The sequence below is a fragment of the Dendropsophus ebraccatus genome, chromosome 5 (assembly GCF_027789765.1).
Source record: "Dendropsophus ebraccatus isolate aDenEbr1 chromosome 5, aDenEbr1.pat, whole genome shotgun sequence".
NCBI classification, from domain to species: domain Eukaryota; kingdom Metazoa; phylum Chordata; class Amphibia; order Anura; family Hylidae; genus Dendropsophus; species Dendropsophus ebraccatus.
The window spans coordinates 120745074-120764489 of NC_091458.1; the positions used below are offsets into that span (position 1 = coordinate 120745074).

Sequence of the window (19416 nt, forward strand, 5' to 3'; positions counted from 1 at the left end):
TCTTATAGCTGTGCCAATGAATTATCTATATACACCTAAGAGCCTGCACACATTACAGTACATCTGTTTAGAGTTTAAAGGAGGAATACAGGTGTATCACATCAGACTGCAGGTATACAAAACATAATTGATGTGGTGATCTCCCTGGATCTGGCCGCCACCTGTACTACTAAATAGTAATACACTTCACATAATCTAGCATATTTCATTTTCTACATAATTATATTGTACAGGGATGTTCTCTATATGAGTAATAGCTGCATCTTTGTTTCCATCCTGATTACAGAAAAAGGCCATTTACTTGCTGATGCATAATCGAGAGCAAAATATAGCAATCTCAACATGTGCGCTCCATTTACATAAAGGTCGGACACATTTGTAAGAAAAATATTTATTAGGCTTTTATTAACAGAGTGTCACTTTTGTAAAACACACAGATACTGCTGACAACTGCACAAAATCCTAAAATGTTTATAATGAAAGACAGTGAGTGGTTCTGTCCCTAGGGGGAGATTTATCAGACATGGTGTAAAGTGAAACTGGCTCAGTTGCCCCTAGCAACCAATCAGATTCCACCTTTCATTTCCCAAAGAGTCTGTGAGGAATGAAAGGTGGAATCTGATTGGTTGCTAGGGGCAACTGAGCCAGATTCACTTTACACCATGTTTGATGAATCTACCTCTAAGGATGTAAAATGACTGCAAAAATATACAAAGAAAAACCCAATAGTGAGCAAAAAAAGTCACATAATATAACAGATGATGCAGGTGGATCCAGTGTAAAGTGCAGCAGGTCAGACCCGCTGAGGGGTAAAACTGACAACCTCAAACCCGCCAGTCATTTGGCCAATGGCTGCTACTCCTTCCAACATCCCCATTAACATAGAAGCAAGCTTATTTACCCTGACAATTAACCATAGACCTATGTCCTTCCTTATTTGTCTGTTTTAACCCCTTAGTGGCATAAATAATTTTAGCTTGGAAGTATCTGTAAAAAAAAAAAAATATTCCCTCTGAGATGCAGCAATCAGAATTTTTATTTTGATTAAATGTGGTTGTATTTTGCAGGATAGATGTTAGTTTTTATATTGATTGAGCATTGGATCATTGTATTGAACAACTTTTACTAATATATTTTCTTGCCTTTTTTGTGGCATGTGTTGTGATTTTTATTAGTACTCTTTGGGGGTATTTATAATTTATTCATCTTTTTGCTAATTTATGTATTTAATTATTTTTATGGGTGGTGGAAAATGAGCTATTCTTCAATGTTTTTTTGTTTTCACTGTACATTTACAATGTGAATTTGTGGAAATACTATGGGTTTGTCTTTGTCCCTTCTTTCGGCAGATAGCGGAATACACCGGCCCATAGAATGGTGTCTATGGAGCCAGCGGAAAGGCACGCGGACAGCTGACGGAATTCCACGGAGTTTATCCGCGAGAATTCCTCAGTATGAACCCACCCTCAGACAGGAGTGGCAGCAGAGAGCACTGAGTCAGACTGAAAAGAATACACCACTTCCTGCAGGACATACAGCAGCTGATAAGTATGGAAAGACTTGAGATTTTCAAATAGAAGTAATGTACAAATATATATAACTTTCTGACGCCTGTTAATTTGAAAGAAAGATTTTCGCTGGACAACCCCTTGAATGCTTTGTAAACTACAACCACTTTTTATGAGCACTTTGGCCCTTTTTTTTTTTTTTTTTTTTTTAAAAAGCTTACTTAAAGCATGCTGGCTCATGTATGGCTTACAGCAGCATCTTTCTATAGTTCTTACATTTATAACTGTATAACCTGTTCTTCACTTATTAATAAATATTCCCTTCTATAAGTGTCTTTTACCCATTTCCCTCTACTACACCATAAATCAGCTTAGAACTATTATAATCAGAAAGTGATCAATCCTGCTGTAATCCATGGCTGGGCATTAACTGTGTGTGTGTGTGTGTGTGTGTGTGTGTATGTTATCAAATTATTATGTGTAAATGATAAAAAGCGGAAATGTTTGCTAGTAAAATTCTGAAACATTACAATCTTCTATATGATTGGTTTTTTATCTGAAAATTACAAGATTATCATTTATATGGCTATTCATTCTGCTTTAGGCTATGTTCACGTAATTTTGGGTCTAAAATAACGGACGTCATTTAGCTGTCTGGTCTCCCCTTGATGCAATGATGACTGTTGGTGCATAAAGATTATCAAACGGATTACACTGGTCAACAGCCAAAAAGGTTCCGACATGAAAACAGTTGAACTTAACTAATTTTGGGGTGCTGAGATCGAAAATGATGATCAAATTTTGAAATTGGCTCTAATTTTCAAGATATAGACGTACTTTCTACACTTCTCACAGTTTGCATCATCAGTATTGCATCATCAACTGGTGTATTGCATCATCTTTTGCGAAAAACAGATGAAAAAAAACAGAAGCATTTGCGTGCATACGTTTTGATCTGCTTTTCCATTGACTTTCATTATAAAAAAAAAAAAAAACGGATCCGTCAACACTACTTTTGTGTCCGTAAAAAAAAAGGATCCCTTTCGATCATTTTTTTTAAATTTTTTATAATAGAAGTCAATGGAAAAAACGGATCAAAACGGATGCACACAAATGCATCAGTTTGTCATCCAGTTTTTTGCAAAAAACAGATTACAAAAACCGATTGCAAAAATGCAGTGTGAACATAGCCTAAGGTATCGGAGTAAATGGAACCCATCAATGCTTGTAGATTACTGTTGGACAGTTATCAGAGACAATCCCATGTATGAATACAAAAGACATGTAAATGCACCGAGAAGCCATTGAATAAGGACCTACATCCCAGAGTTCAATAAACAATTAATTTGTAAAAATTCTTAGACATGCCTGTAAATTGTAGTTGATTTCAGATAGAACTAAGTTTCCTATGAATATATTTCAAAAGTTTATGAACAGTTAACTTGCTTCCTTATGATTGCAGATGTAATAAATATGTCGGCTATTATACCGTATTCTATACAATTCACAAAACAGTAACATGAGAACTCTTCCATATCATAGAAACTAGAGCCAATTAACATTTTTACTTGTGATATTTGAATTCAGCACATAAAAATCTTTAAGAAATGGATAATTTTATTTCTGAACCAAACAACTTTTGAAAATTTGTTGACCAGTTTTATCTGCCAAAGATTTTAAGCCAAAGCTGGAAATAGACTATGAACAGAGATCACGTAATAAAGGAAAGCCTGAGATTTCTCTTCTTTTCAAATCCATTCCTGGCTTTGGCTTCAAATCTTTGGCAGATAATCTGTCAGATAATCTTTCTGTGTAAATGGACCCTTATTCTAGTTTAGGTGGACTAACTGGCCTTTGGGTCTGTCTTAATTAAAAAGTCTGTTGAATTTAATAGAAAAAACAGAGAGAACGGTGACAAAAGAAAAACTGTGTGTGAACAACTAGTAAAAAACGTCCGCTGTTTGCAAAAGGCGTCCGAAAACAAATGTCATGATCATTATTTTGACATCCGCAGCGATAATGTCCGTTATTCAATACTTTGTTTGCATTGGACGTTCGTCTTCCCATTGACTGCAATGCATTGCATTTGCAGTCAGTTAAATCGTGGCAATAATGGACGTTTTTTATAATTGCAAAAGCGGCCGCCTTTTCTCTATTTTTTGACGATGTGTGAACATAGCCTTAAGGAGTTTTCTGGGACTTTTATACTGAAGATATATGATAGGCCATTGATATCTAATCATTGGGGGTTTCACTTCCAACACACCTGCTGATCATCCGGCCTCTTCATTTCCTACCAGTTACAACTGCCATACAGACTTGGTACTCCAGCTTGTTATACTGGAGTGGATGGCCTTAAAAGGGAACTCCGGATAAGAAAAACTTGTTTTCTATTAAAAGTACATTAAAAGTTATATAGATGTGTCTATACAATGTGTTACCGTATCTGGGCAGTTCTGCTACACTGGTAGCTGATAGAAATCCAGGAAGTGAAAAAAATGGCCCCTGTGCCAATTCACATTGTCTCCTGCTCCTTCTGCTCTCCCCCCTTAGGAGACAAATATTCCATGCCTCTGTCTCACATTGTGTGTGTTTGCTAAGATCAGGCTGATGAAGCAGACGGGGCAGGGCGTGATGTCACAGGAGGCTTGGCTGGATAACCCAATCCCCTGAGTGATTCACCATGTCTGCCCGGCCAGAAGCAGCTGATGCACTAATTTTACTGATTGTAATGGGTGGTGGCTGTGATGATCACATGAGGGAAAGCATTGCATTCTGGGAAGTGCTAAACCAGGAAGGACAGAAACACAAAACCGAGCAAAACCCCCCCAAACAAATGGATTTTTGGTAGTTTCAAAACTGGGATAGACAGGTAAGTAATGCGTTATGCTTCTGCAGAAGTTTCATTTTTTTTTAACCTCTACCTGGAGTTCCCCTTTAATGAATGTACATGCACACAAGTCTCACAATTCCATCTATTAGCTGAATGAATGAATGAATCAATTTAAAAGTCCAAGAAATTCCATTTAAATGACTGTAGAACGGAATATTATCTAATGGTTAAAGCTTTGCTTGGAGTTGCACCATGTACAGGCATATCTGATAGCGATGGTTTTATAGTTTGGAACCTTTGCTGTTTGGTTGTTGTTATATATAATCACACAGTATTTTATACCTTTGGTAATCAAATATTTTTAGAATGAATGAATCCTCAGGGGCATCTCATGTTAAATGTTCATCACAACCATACTGAGGATGCAGCAGGCACTGATTTGTAAGTTCTAATAAATTCATGAAGGATTTGGATGTTGATTGTTGACTTCCATTGTTGCATTTCTAAAAATAAATAAATAACAATACGAGGTATTACTTTATTTTACCTTATAAATTGAGATTTTGTAGAAAACAAACTAAATAATAAAAATATTGAAGAAATATTGAAAGTGTCACTGGTATAACTTTTAAAATCTAAATCAACAGTAGATGTGATATAAAGCAAGTTTGCAATTTACATTATTATTATTATTCATAGAGAACATCACTTCCTGTTTTCTTTTTACTTTTTTCCATCAAAAAACAGAAAACATCTGAGCGCTCACAGTGAAGGCAGCCATGTGATGGATTGGACACATTGAGCCATGACACTCTGTACTGGCAGGAATTCCTGGGTTTAGTCTGTTTTTTTTCAACCAGCACAAGTCAGAAAATCTGCCTTTAGGAGACTGGGACTGGATTTCTGGTAAGTTCAGCTTTGTTTTACAGCAGGATAACAACAACAAAAAAAAAATATGTAAATTTCAAACTTGCTTTATATCACATTTACTGTTGATTTAGATTTTGAAAGTTATAACGACAGTGACACTTTAAGTGGCTTACAAATATTTGTACATACATACATACATACATACATACTTACCTTGTGCTTTTAAGAGACACAATTCTTGGTTCTCTAACTAGGAATTGCTGTTTCTGGAACCCCAGATTGCTGTAAATTCTCTTGTTGAATATTATTAACATAGGGCGAGCTATCATCTTTACTTAATGTTTTCTGCAAGGAACAGAAGCAAAACAAACAGACTGTGAAACATGTTAAGGCTGGGTTCACACACAGTATATTTCAGTCAGTATTGTGGTCCTCATATTGCAACCATATTGCTGTTTTTTTAAACCAACGTCCGTATTGAAATAATGGCAGTTATTTACCGTTATATGGCGGCCATCCACTCAATTTCATCATTGTGTGAACATTGTTGTGTTTTCAGTCCACTCCTGGTTTTGGTTGCAATATGAGGACCACAATACTGACTGAAATATACATAGTGTGAACCCAGCCTGAATCTGGATCCATACAGGGCTGGAGGGTTGGTTATGTTAGAAAGTTTACAATTTACATTGAAGTAAGATACATCTTTAAATACAGTAGGTTTGTGCATCAATGGCTATTTGAGTGTCACAAGTACAAATCTACAATAGCTACAATGTATGCTAACTTCTAGTGGAATTATAATAAATCTGCCATGTCGTTGGAGACTGCACCTACTCTGGCCAAGAACATCGACTTGCTGTAACCAGATGTTACCTTGAATTCTAGTGCAAATTGAAAAGTCACAACATGTTGCCATTTTTAGAATTTGTGATGTTTTGTCATGCTTCAGGTATGGAGGCATTTCTGGAATTTTCTTTTTTGTTATATAGTAGGCTTTTCTATAGAACTTGAAAAATCACTAAACCTATATTCTAAATGTTACAAGGGAAAAAATGCTACTAAAATGGTTTTATAATGCCCAAGATTCAAGGTTTTCTTTTTTAACAGTAAAAAGCGTAAAAAAGTAACATACAGTAGGGCCGACCATCCTCAACACTGAGTGTACTTCTGTAAGCAAATTAGCTTGCAATAGAAAGCAGGCTCTCTAGTACCACCTATTGGAGCCAGCTACCCTGTAGTCTATGTCAGACTCATATAAAGGCCTTAAAACATGACTGGATAATATATACAGTGAGTCCAAGAAGTATTTGATCACTTGCTGATTTTCTTTGTTTGCCCACTAATAAAGACGCTATCCTTCAGCACTTTTAATGGTAGATATATTCTAACATGGAGAGACAGAATATCAAGAAAAAAATCCAGAATATAATTTTAAAGAATATATTTTAATTAATTTGTATTTCAATGAGGAAAATAAGTATTTGATCCCTCTTGCCAAACACACTCAATACTTAGTGGCAAAGCCTTTGTTTGCAAGCACAGCGGTGAGACGTTTGTTGTAGTTAACCACAAGTTTAGCACACACACCAGGGGGAATTTTGGCCCACTCTTCTTTGCAGATTCTCTCTAAATCATGAAGGTTGGTGGGCTGTCGCTTGGCAACTCTGACCTTCAGCTCCCTCCATAGATTTTCGATCGGATTGAGGTCTGGCGACTGGCTGGGCCACTCCATGACCTTAATGTGATTTTTCTTGAGCCAATCCTTTGTTGCCTTTGCTGTATGTTTAGGGTCGTTATCATGTTGGAAGACCCAACCACGACCCATTTTCAGAACCCTGGCAGAGGGGAGGAGGTTGTCCCTCAGGATTGTGCGGTACATGGCTCAATCCATCTTCCCAGTGATGCGGTGAGGTAGCCCTGTACCCTTGGCAGAGAAACACCCCCAAAACATTATGCTTCCACCTCCATGCTTGACGGTGGGCACAGTGTTCTTGGGGTCATAGGCAGCATTTTTCTTCCTCCACACATGGCGGGTGGAGTTGAGGCCAAAAAGTTCAATTTTGGTCTCATCTGACCACAAAACCTTCTCCCAATAACTTGGTTCATCTTTCAAATGATCATTGGCATACTTGAGGCGCGCCTCCACATGTGCTCTCTTCAGCAGGGGTACCTTTCGGGCACTGCAGGATGTGAATCCATTGTTGCGCAAAGTGTTGCCAATTGTTTCCTTGCAAACTGTGGTCCGAGCTGCCTTCAGGTCATTTGCTAACTCCTGCCGAGTGGTTGCAGGACGATTTCTGACTGTTCTCAGCATCATTGCCACCCCACGAGGCGAAATCTTCTTTGGAGCACCGGGCCGAGGTCTGTTGATTGTCATGTTATACTCTTTAAACTTTCTGATAATTGCACCAATAGTTGTTACTTTCACATCCAACACCTTACTAATCTTTTTGTAGCCCATTCCAGCTTTGTGGAGGTCAACAATTCTGACTCTGAGGTCCTGTGACAGCTCTTTGGTTTTACCCATGTTGGAGACTTGAAATCTGTGTGAACTGTCTGATTCTGTGGACAGTTGTTTTTCACACAAGTGATTAGTGAGAACAGGTGGCTTCAGGTCAGGTAACAAGTTGATTGGGAGTGTCTAACTGGTCTGTAAAAGCCAGAACTGCTAATGAATACTAAGGGATCAAATACTTATTTCACTCCATGAAATACAAATCAATTAATATATATTCCTTAGATTTATTTTCTGGATTTTCTTTTTAATATTCTGTCTCTCCATGTAAGAATACATCTACCATTAAAAGTATAGAATGATCATGTCTTTATTAGTGGGCAAACAAAGAAAATCAGCAGGGGATCAAATACTTCTTGGACTCACTGTATATATATATAATTATTTTTTTTTCTCACAATAAAACTTGATATATTTATCGATTGACATGTTAAACTCATTTGTTAGAAAAGATACCTTTTCACTTTTAGCACACTTGAATTTTTTCTCTTTGTAGTAATTTCTTTTTGGAAGCACATGTAGTAACATTAAGTCACACACAACTGTTGCCTGAAAGACAAAGACACACACAGATTAAAAGAAAAGTCTGACTTTTACAGACTAGAACATTGCCAGAGGGATCTACAGAGTCTCATAATAACTTTTTCTATGAGAGTCACATTGTGGCACTATGTATAGAAGGAAGTGATGCAGTTCTCTGCACTGTGCGGCTATGTTCACACCAAGTTAAAAAAAAACCCCAGAAAAGACGTCAGTTTTTGCCACAAGTCAATTCAATGCAATTCCGGAGGTCTAATGCACACAGTGCATTAGTCCGCCTAAACTAGAATAATGTACCGACAGCGAACCAAACAGCAAAATGAACGAGGAAAAAACGTAGTGGGGACATAGCCAGTGTGTGCGTAGTTCTTGTTCATATGTCTTAACTGACGATATTATCATTCTTAATTTGCACCTGTTGCAATGTGGCCCTGAAGGCAAGGGGATATTGGTACATTGATGCAGAAGAAAACTGTTCCAGAATAGAGAACTATCGGCTGCCTGCCCCCTGACTTGTTCTTGTAAGATGCAGACTGCCTTAAAATGAATACCTGTACTATATATATCTATACAGACTGCAAAACACCAGTGTGTCTGGTCATTGTATGACGTTGCAGCTAGGCCAGATAAGATTAATTGCTCCTAAGTACATGGGCTACAATTTTGGGATGTCACACACTGATGCACAGCATTGGGTTCAGTCAGCTGGTGAGTACATCTGGGCCACTAAAGAACCCCTGCTGTGCCCTACAGTGAACACTGTAATGCCAGAGTGATAACTAGTGTACACTGTACATGTGCCCACCATTGGGTAAATGAGTGTTCCACTGAGCACTCATTTACGATAATCTGCCGGCAGTCACCAATGATTGAGTCTTATATGCTGCCAATAAAATCATTGTTATCGGCCATACACTATACTGCCTTGTATAAACAGGGGATGTGATGAACTTAAAGGGCCAGCAATCATTTGTGAAGCCTAAGTTACAACCTCAATGATGTATAAGATATTTCTAAACATGCAGTGTTTTTATTAGTTTAGAACTAAAAGCCTGTGAAAGTGTCAGAGATCAGCCGACAAGCAAGCAGACGCTCAATCTCTTGTGCAGTGGTAAAAATTCATTATCAGCAGCACCTCTCTCTGTATAAACAGGAGACGTGCCGATATCAATGAGTGTTAATGGCCACTCGAACAATGCAGCGATTGTTTGTGTGGCCCAGCCATGTGATTTGTCGTTGTAAAGGCACTGCAAGTGAGCGCCAATCTCACTGATCGGTGCTAGTTTACGCCCATACACGGCCCCATATCAAAACACGAACTGGAGAGAATGGAACGGCTGCACATCCCATCTATGGCTGATACTAATGCCGCCAGGCCTATGTTAAAAATCAACACCAGAGTGTCTGTATATGAATTGATCAAACCATATTGCCCCGTGTACCACCGCGCAGGTCCTCTGGTCCACACGGGTCCCTACGCTAACTCCACACCGTGTCGGTCAGCGACCGCCAACCCCGCAAAGCGTGCACGTGCAGGGAAGGGAGGCCATGGAACGGCCCTGCAACCCCAATGTCACAGGACCAGACCCAAAAAGCCCCACCAAAACCCAGCCAGCACCACCGGCGGGGAAGGCTGCCCCCAAACGACACAAGTATGGATATGGTATTACACTTACCATTGCTGCTCTCACAGAATGGGGAAGACATAGGGTCCAAACATGTGAGCACAGACATATCCTGCTAATTTTGGTCATGTGGGTCTTATAAAGGAGTGCTAGCTGTTCAGAGAGGGAGAATTGCAAAACACGAACTGGAGAGAATGGAACGGCTGCACATCCCATCTATGGCTGATACTAATGCCGCCAGGCCTATATTAAAAATCAACACCAGAGTGTCTGTATATGAATTGATCGAACCATATTGCCCCGTGTACCACCGCGCAGGTCCTCTGGTCCACACGGGTCCCTACGCTAACTCCACACCGTGTCGGTCAGCGACCGCCAACCCCGCAAAGCGTGCACGTGCAGGGAAGGGAGGCCATGGAACGGCCCTGCAACCCCAATGTCACAGGACCAGACCCAAAAAGCCCCACCAAAACCCAGCCAGCACCACCGGCGGGGAAGGCTGCCCCCAAACGACACAAGTATGGATATGGTATTACACTTACCATTGCTGCTCTCACAGAATGGGGAAGACATAGGGTCCAGACATGTGAGCACAGACATATCCTGCTAATTTTGGTCATGTGGGTCTTATAAAGGAGTGCTAGCTGTTCAGATAGAGGGAGAATTGCAAAACACGAACTGGAGAGAATGGAACGGCTGCACATCCCATCTATGGCTGATACTAATGCCGCCAGGCCTATATTAAAAATCAACACCAGAGTGTCTATATACGGCACGAGGTACATGGGGCAGTATGGCTTGATCAATTCATACACAAAATTCTGATGTGTTTTTTATTTAGCCAAGCGGCACTAGTATCAGCCATAGGTGTGATGTGCAGCACTCTGTTTCTTCCCTGACCCATATCAAGTTGTATAACAGGACCTATAGTCCCTAATATAAATAATGTGTGTGTATTTAGCAGGTATGTGCATGATGTAGACTTACGGATAAAGAGTGCTAACATGACGCACTCTGAAACAGATTCATAAACTTACCACACCAAATATACCAATTCCTGATCCTATTGTTGTCATTGTTGGAATTATATCAAATTTCCCTCCCTGTAAAATAAACATTATAGATATTGTTTTATTATGTACATTTCTCTTACTCATGTGTACTATCTATCACATGGACAATTAAGGCATAAGCTATAATATTGTTGTAGTATCTGCATATGTTGTACCCACAATACCGTATTCTCGTATGTTTAACACTCAGTATTCGTAACTAACATTTATGTGCCTTTAAAATGGTCATAGTTTCCACCCTTTCATAATGAACTGTGTTGTGTTTTTTTTAAGCTTTTATGCTCAGTGCAGAATTTCTCCTTTTGGAATGTTCCATTCTAAAGGCATATATGTACATTTTGCATGACACATATTAACGCTTGAGCAACTGACGGCTGTGCAGAATGTATATGTCTCATCACTATGATTTACTCTTGTGTAGGTATAATAGGTGTCGGTTGCTTCCACTCTAAAACTCCCATTTAAAGGAGAAGTCCAGCAAAAAACTTTTATTTAAGTATTGTATTGCCCCCCAAAAGTTATACAAATCACCAATATACACTTATTATTGGAAATTCACATAAAGTACTTTTTTTCTGCACTTACAACTGCATCAAGGCTTCACTTCCTCAATAAACTGGTGATGTCACGACCCGACTCCCAGAGCTGTGCGGGCTGTGGCTGCTGGAGGGGATGATGGCAGAGGGATGCTCAGTGTCCCTCCAGTGCCCTGTGTCCCTCAGTGTCCCCCTGCCATCATCCTCTCCAGCAGCCACAGCCCACACAGCTCTAGGAGTCGGGTCGTGACATCAACATTTTATCCAGGAGGTGAAGCCTTGATGCAGTAGTGGGTGCGTAAGAAGTGTATATTGATATTTTGTATAACTTTTGGAGGGCGATACAATACTTTAATAAGAAAATTTGGCGGACTTCTCCTTTAAATTAATGAGCTTCAGGAATAAGCTTCAGGACAGTACCCTGCTATGCTAACAACTAGAGATGAGCACATCTGAAGCATGCTCAAGTCCGATGGCTGACAAAGTTGGTATTTAAATGCTGAACAATCACACTCATGCTTGGATACAGCCTATGGCTTTATCTAGTGATGAGCGAATTTACAGTAGGAACACAGTGAATCGCTTCGTTCCTATCTGTATTCTGCTCATCAGGCTGCGGGCTTTGTAGTCTGCTCCGCTCCCTGCCGCTCCTCCCCAGGTGCTGGGAAAAGATGCATCCAGTCCTGGGAAACTTCTCCCAGTTTCCCAGGACTGGATCCATCTTTTCTCCAGAACCTGGGGAGGAGTGACAGGAAGCGGAGCAGACTACAAAGCCCGCAGCCTGATGAGCAGAATACAGATAGGAATGAAGCGATTTGCTTCATTCCTTCTGTAGATTTGCTCATCACTAGCTGTATCCATGTTTTCTAGGGCTGCATCCAACAACTTCAGCTACCGGTGATCAAATACCAAACAATCGGACTCGGCATGCTCCAGTTGTGCTCATCTCTAGTAACTACAGCTCCGGAGGAAACCTGAGCACAAAGCTGCAAATGGGTAAAGTCTCTGCCCATGTTTATACGCACTTATAATCTAACAGGGTTCTGCATTTCTCCTGATCTAATTCATAACAATGTTGTGACTTTTTGGAAATGCCAAAAACACCTTTTCAGACATCTCCTATTCTGTTAAATATAAACATGAAAACTGCCAATTACTCTTGTGTCCAAGTGCTTTCTGGATAGAGCTGTCAGTGTACATTACCTGTCCGTTCACAAGGATGTCAAAGCGAATGCCAAAAACCTTGAATAATATCCTTTTATTTTCATCATTCTCTCTGTAGTGTCTTGCATGCCTATAAGCAAAAAAATTTTGGGAAACATTAATAGTTCTTCTTCAAATGACTGTAGATAATTGTCAGGCTTATTACTGGAGGTATAGTATGAGAATGAGAAAACAATCCCATTAATTACCACATGTAGTTATTGAATTCATATAGAATTTCAGCTATTTATTGCAGTGTTAATAAATTGTTAGGTATACTCATAATTGCAATTTCCAGTGCTATATATATATATATATATATATATATATATATATATATATATATATAGTGGTAACTTGGTTTGGTTTAAGAGCATCGCTTTGGTTTAAGAGCTCCCTGTACTGGGTGGGAGGGCGACTGGGGGAGGGGCATGCTCTGTATAGTGGGGTCCACAGCTCTGTACTCTGATCCAGGAAGTCTCCCTCACCTTCCAAATCATAGGAGATCCACTTCAGGCCGGGGCTTACATCAGGGGACAGGACTGTTGAGGTAATCTCTTCATAGCTGTAACCCCTCCCTCCCTGGACAGAGAAGACTGCATGTATGTGCCCACATATGTCCTGCTCATTCCTTCATGCAGTTCCTGCAGTCTCTGTCAACCCTTGTGTTTCTCATAATCTCCATTACTCTACAGTAACTTATAATATCACATATCTGCTGTTTCTAAATGTTTTTCATTTGTTTTACTTGTTATTCAGAATAATAAATAATCATATTTGGGTTGTGGAACCAATTGTCGGCATTTCTATGATTTCTTACGGGAAAATTTGCTTTGGTTTAAGAGTGGATTTGGATTACAAGCGCGGTCCCGGAACTAATATATACATTTGTGACAGAGTGTCTGGAGAAATAGCAGATGGGGTATAGATTTCCCCAAGATTCCTCATGTCTTTTATATAAAAAGCAACCAGGAAAACAGATTGGCCAAAGATCTGTGGTTTCTGCAGTTCAGGTTTGGCCAAAACCAGTTATCAGGGCCAATGTTGCTGTAGTGGGAAGAGAGGGTGGGCCCCACTCCATCGAGACAGTCCGGGTCTTGGGCTGTCTGGTTAATCAGTCAGTCCTCAGGTGTGCCAGCCTTATAAAAGTCCAGGAGTGCAGACACACCTTGGCTCTCAGCCTGGGAACAGGTCATCTGCTCAGAACCTGTGAGAGTGGTACAAGTGTTATGTACAATTCCCGTTATCACCTGGTTAGTGAGGTATGCTGCTGCTTATTTAGTGCTGGACACTAAATAAACAGGTCAGTTGTATGAACTGTACAAAAAAATGACCCAGATACAAACATGCAAGAATTCTGTAAAAAAAAAAAATAAAAAAAAAATAAAAAATGGCACACGGATCTCCGCAATTAGACACTTGGCCATCCAGCTGTTGCAAAATAGTTCACATCATGCTTTGACCGCCAAAGGAAAGTGTGCAACAGCTGCAGGTTTCCCATCCCTGCTTTAGAAACACTTTCTACAGGGCACAAAAAAGGATCATGACCAGGGGTGGATTAACTCTGCAAGAGGCCCCGAACTGTTCACAAAGCTTCCCCCCCCCAAACTATAACTATGGCAGCACTTGTGCAGTGCTCATAGTACAGGATACATAATGTCATTTTTTATGAAATTTTTATGAAAAATGATTATCAGGCAGCACTGTGCTTACTTTTCATTTTCCAAATTACTTCCGTTTTGAATTTGCTGCCTACATACCCTGTATCCCCCTGCCCCCTGCCCCTACCCCAGACTGGTCACCCTGTACCCCTCTCTACTCCCTGTCCTCCCTGTCCCTTTTGCAGGGCCGGCGTTAGGGGGGGGCAAGCAGGGCAAATGCCTAGGGCCCCCATCCCCCAGGGGCCCCCTACCGCAGTTCCAGTGGAGAGGAGAGCACAGGCAGCGTCCTGCAGCGTCTGGCAGTGATCCCCGGCTGCTGCTATCAGGGGTCACGCAGAGGCTGCAGGACGCTGGGCTCGGTGTCTGCTCCCCCTCCCCCTCCCTCCAGCTCCTCTCACTGCACGTGACTTCCTGCTCTGGTGTGGAGCTGTCGGGACGATGGAGGAGAGGGCTGCCGGGGGAGGATGACAGCCTGCTGCTGCTGCTGCTAAGGAACATGAGGGGGATGCACCACTACACCCAGCATGCTTGAGGGAGTAAGTATTCTGTACATGTAGTGTGTAATGTGTATGAATGCTATGTGTATAATGCATGAATGCAGTGTGTGTTACATGTCCTGTGTATAGTGTGTGGACTGGATGGTTTGTATCTGTATAATGTGTTTTCATGGGTGTGTGAGTGTGTGTGTGTTTATATATATATATATATATATATATATATATATATATATATATATATTAGTGTGTGTGTATTAGCACTGCTGACTCCGAGTGTTGAGGTGAATAGACTGTGTATAGGAGCTGCAGCCATTCTCCGGCCTCATCAGTCCTATGTAATTGCTGCAGCTCCTATGTATAGTGTATGATGACATCACTAAGGCAATACGGTGTATTTTATTGAGAAAAAATAAGGTGGTATTCAGTCCTTAGGTGGTGGTCACTGTATGGCGGTAATATTGGTCTGTATATAGTGTCATTATGCAGTGGTCACTCTTTGGCATTAATATTGATCTGTATATAGCATATATACTGTATATAGTCATTACTGCCATAGATTGACTACCACATAATGACACTATACAGACCAATATTACCGCCATACAGTGACCACCACATAATGACTCTATATACACACTATATACAGACCAATAGTACAACCATAGAGTGATCGCCACATAATGTTGGTCTGTATATAGTGTGTATATAGAGTCATTATACAGGAGTCAGTCTATGGCAGTAATTTTGGTCTGTATATAGAGTCAGTATGCAGTGGTCACTCTATGGCGGTAATATTGGTCTGTATATAGAGTGTATATAGAGCCATTATACAGGGGTCAGTCTATTTCAATAATATTGGTCTGTATATAGAGTCATTATGCAGTGGTCAATCTATGGCGGTAATATTGGTCTGTATATAGTGTGTATATAGAGTTATTATGTGGTGGTCAGTCTATGGCGGTAATATTGGTCTGTATATAGCGTATATATATACAGTTATTACTGCCATAGATTGACTGCTACATAATGACTCTATATATACACTATATACAGACCAATAGTACAGCCATAGGGTGACAGCCACATAATATTGGTCTGTATACAGTGTATATACAGTCATTTATTATACAGTGGTCAGTCTATAGCGGTAATATTGGTCTGTATATAGTGTATATAGAGTCATTTATTATACAGTGGTCAGTCTATAGCTGTAATATTGGTCTGTATATAGTGTATATAGAGCCATTATGCAGTGGTCACTCTATGGTGGTAATATTGGCCTATATATAGTGTGTTTTCTTCAATAACGGTATGGAGGTAATATTTGGTCCTGATTATAGTGATTTTTTTTAATTAATTTTTTTAAAGCAATTCATATAAATAGTTCTTGTGTTTACACCACTAGCGGCAGTCCTGACATGTAATGGCAGTCCTGACATTTAGCGGCAGTCCTGGCATGTAGCGGCAGTCCCGGCATGTAGCGGCAGTCCCGGCATGTAGCGGCAGTCCCGGCATGTAGCGGCAGTCCCGGCATGTAGCGGCAGTCCCGGCATGTAGCGGCAGTCCCAGAATGTAGCGTCAGTCCCGGCATGTAGGGGCAGTCCTGGCATTTAGCGGCAGTCCTGGCATTTAGCGGCAGTCCTGGCATTTAGCGGCAGTCCTGGCATTTAGCGGCAGTCCTGGCATTTAGCGGCAGTCCTGGCATTTAGCGGCAGTCCTGGCATTTAGCGGCAGTCCTGGCATTTAGCGGCAGTCCTGGCATTTAGCGGCAGTTCTGGCATTTAGCGGCAGTCCTGGCATTTAGCGGCAGTCCCAGAATGTAGCGGCAGTCCCAGAATGTAGCGGCGGTCCTGACATGTAGGGGCAGTCCCGACATGTAGGGGCAGTCCCGACATGTAGGGGCAGTCCCGACATGTAGGGGCGGTCCCGACATGTAGGAGCAGTCCCAAAATGTAGCGGCGGTCCCGGCATGTAGCGGCAGTCCCGGCATGTAACCTTCTGAACTGAGTAAGGGCCCTAATACATGGAGCGAAAATTGTCCGAATCAGGATGCTATCGCTCTGTGAGGACACTGGGGAACATGATCAGGTAGTATATATCACAGACAAGGCCTGAGGACACTGGGGAACATGATCAGGTAGTATATATCACAGACAAGGCCTGAGGACACTGGGGAACATGATCAGGTAGTATATATCACAGACAAGGCCTGAGGACACCGGGGAACATGATCAGGTAGTATATATCACAGACACGGCCTGAGGACACCGGGGAACGTGATCAGGTAGTATATATATCTTTATTGTTTACTATATACAGCAAGGATTGCACACACATCACTAATGATATACTGTATATATACACATAGGGGGAGATTTATCAAACATGGTGTAAAGTGAAACTGGCACAGTTGCCCCTAGCAACCAATCAGATTCCACCTTTCATCACTCAGATTCTAAGTAGGTGGAATCTGATTGGTTGCTAGGGGCAACTGAGCCAGTTCTTCTTTACACCAGTTTGATAAATCTCCTCCATAGCTTTTGCTGTAGTAGGCTCTCTAAGCGAGCTCCATTCTACCAGATTGGCGCTCACTTCTGCAGAATATCAGGCCGTGTAATACGGCCTTAAAAGTGGCCGTACACTTCCAATAACTGCTGGCTGAACAATCCTTCAGCTGACAATTATCTCTCCCATCCGGTCCCGTCCTCCCCATACACAGAAATTTGGCACATCTGAGTTTTCCTGTGTTTTCTATAAGAGGGGAAAGCCATAGCCATACAGATCTGATGGCGGCTTATCTCTCTTAGAACAAAGAGGTTGGGCATTGATTTTTCATCAAGCTCGACCCCCTATGTCCACTGATATCATCTGTCAGACTGTCCAGAGAGCCCCATACACCTTACACTGATGGCCGAACCCACCACGAGCAACAGGTACCACCAACAAAAAAGTAAAATGTATGGGGACCTTAAATTGTTGCTAAAATATTTCAACATTTGGGGCCCCACCTTTAACTTTGCCCAGGGCCACATCTAGTCTAAAACCGGCCCTGCCCTTTTGCACATTCCTGTAGCTGTAGACTTCCTCCTCCACACTGCAGTCTGTACAGGACTGGTGGTGACATTATAATCACATGTTGAGGTCCTTTAGTATGTGCCCTAGTGTTGCTGAATTGTCTCCTGGCTGCAGTTTTGCCCTCGTTTGTGCAAAATTTCAGAAAAAAAGCATCATGGCAGTACTGTAGCCAAGAGGCAATACACCACTAAAACTATAAGTCTGTTTGTGTGAGCATGGGCCCCTCAGAAGCTCAGGGCCCTCAGCTACTGCTCAAAATGGACCTATTATAATCCGCTACTGATCACGACCCAAAAAGGAGGCGTGTCCTAAAGTGAAACCATGTATGCAAAAAAAAGCAGTAAAATCAGACTCAAACTTTTGGTGCACTTTAACCCCTTCAAGACCAGCCCTTCGATGCACAAAAGTCCGGGTCGAATTAATGCAATGTTCCTCCTCGCCTTCTAAGAGCCATAGTGGTTTTATTTTTCCACCTACAGGGATGATTGGGGTGTCATTTTCTGCACCATGATCTCTAGTTTTTATTAATATCAAATTGGTGTAGCAGGAAAATTTGGATTGTTCTTTATAAATTTTTTTGTGATATATAATTTAATCCAGCAATCCTCGTGCATTTTTTTTGTTTTGTTTTGTTTCAGTTTACGCTGTTCACCGTGCGAGAACAATGTTATATTTTAATAGATCGGAAAATTCCACACGCTACGATATATAATATGTTTATTTATTTATATTTTTATAATGGGCAAGGGGGTATTTGAAACTTTTATTGGGAGGGGGTTTATAAGGGGTTTTTTAATACTTTTAAAAACTTTTTTTTATTACACATTTTTTTTTTAAACACTAATATATGCAATCATTAGATTGCATGTACTGATCTATGCTATGCCATAGCATAGCATAGATCCGTGTTATCAGCGATCTATGTATAGAGCCTGCCTGAGAGCAGGCTCTACACATAAATCGCGGATCGCGGATTAACGGAGTTAAAGAGCTTACCCCCGCCTGTCAGCACATGCGATTGGGACCGTGCTGCGGGGGTGCAGATCATTCAGTGACAAATGCTTGATCTGTCACCTAGCACCATAAACGCCACGATTGCTGTAGATGGCGTTTAAGAGGTTAATGAGTCTGCTGTGGTATCGCAGCTGACTCTAATTACCTGCGGCTGCGAACACAGATGAGAGCGAGATCGCTATCCCTGCAGCGCTCCTGCTCTCATCAATAACCCCGTCAGTGCAGGAACGTATATATACATTCCTACTGCACGGTGTATGTGCACTAGGAATGTATATATACAGATTGCTGATGGGAAGGGGTTAATTGAAATACTATCTAAAGGTTGGCATATACTTTTACACCTTTAATAACTGTCTGTCAAATGATTGTTCAGCTGACCGTTATCTCCTGTGTTCTCTATGGGGGGGGGGAAGGGGTAGACAGCAGCCAGACAGCTCTAGCGGTGGCTTATCTCCCTGAG

General features: G+C 41.1%; 1 protein-coding gene across 2 annotated transcripts in view; it reads right to left on the minus strand.

Annotated features, from left to right (window-relative positions):
* Positions 1 to 3388: 3388 nt before the first annotated feature.
* P2RX1 (purinergic receptor P2X 1) overlaps positions 3389 to 19416 on the minus strand; it is a 61084-nt gene continuing 45056 nt past the window's right edge. For both annotated transcript variants that reach the window (XM_069971141.1, XM_069971143.1), the window contains 5 exons: positions 12707 to 12797; positions 10932 to 10997; positions 8186 to 8278; positions 5425 to 5556; positions 3389 to 4844 (listed from right to left, as the gene is read on the minus strand). In XM_069971141.1, coding sequence (XP_069827242.1) covers positions 5458 to 5556; positions 8186 to 8278; positions 10932 to 10997; positions 12707 to 12797 — 349 coding nt within the window. In that variant the 3' untranslated portion in view covers positions 3389 to 4844; positions 5425 to 5457. The remainder of the gene's footprint in view (positions 4845 to 5424; positions 5557 to 8185; positions 8279 to 10931; positions 10998 to 12706; positions 12798 to 19416) is intronic.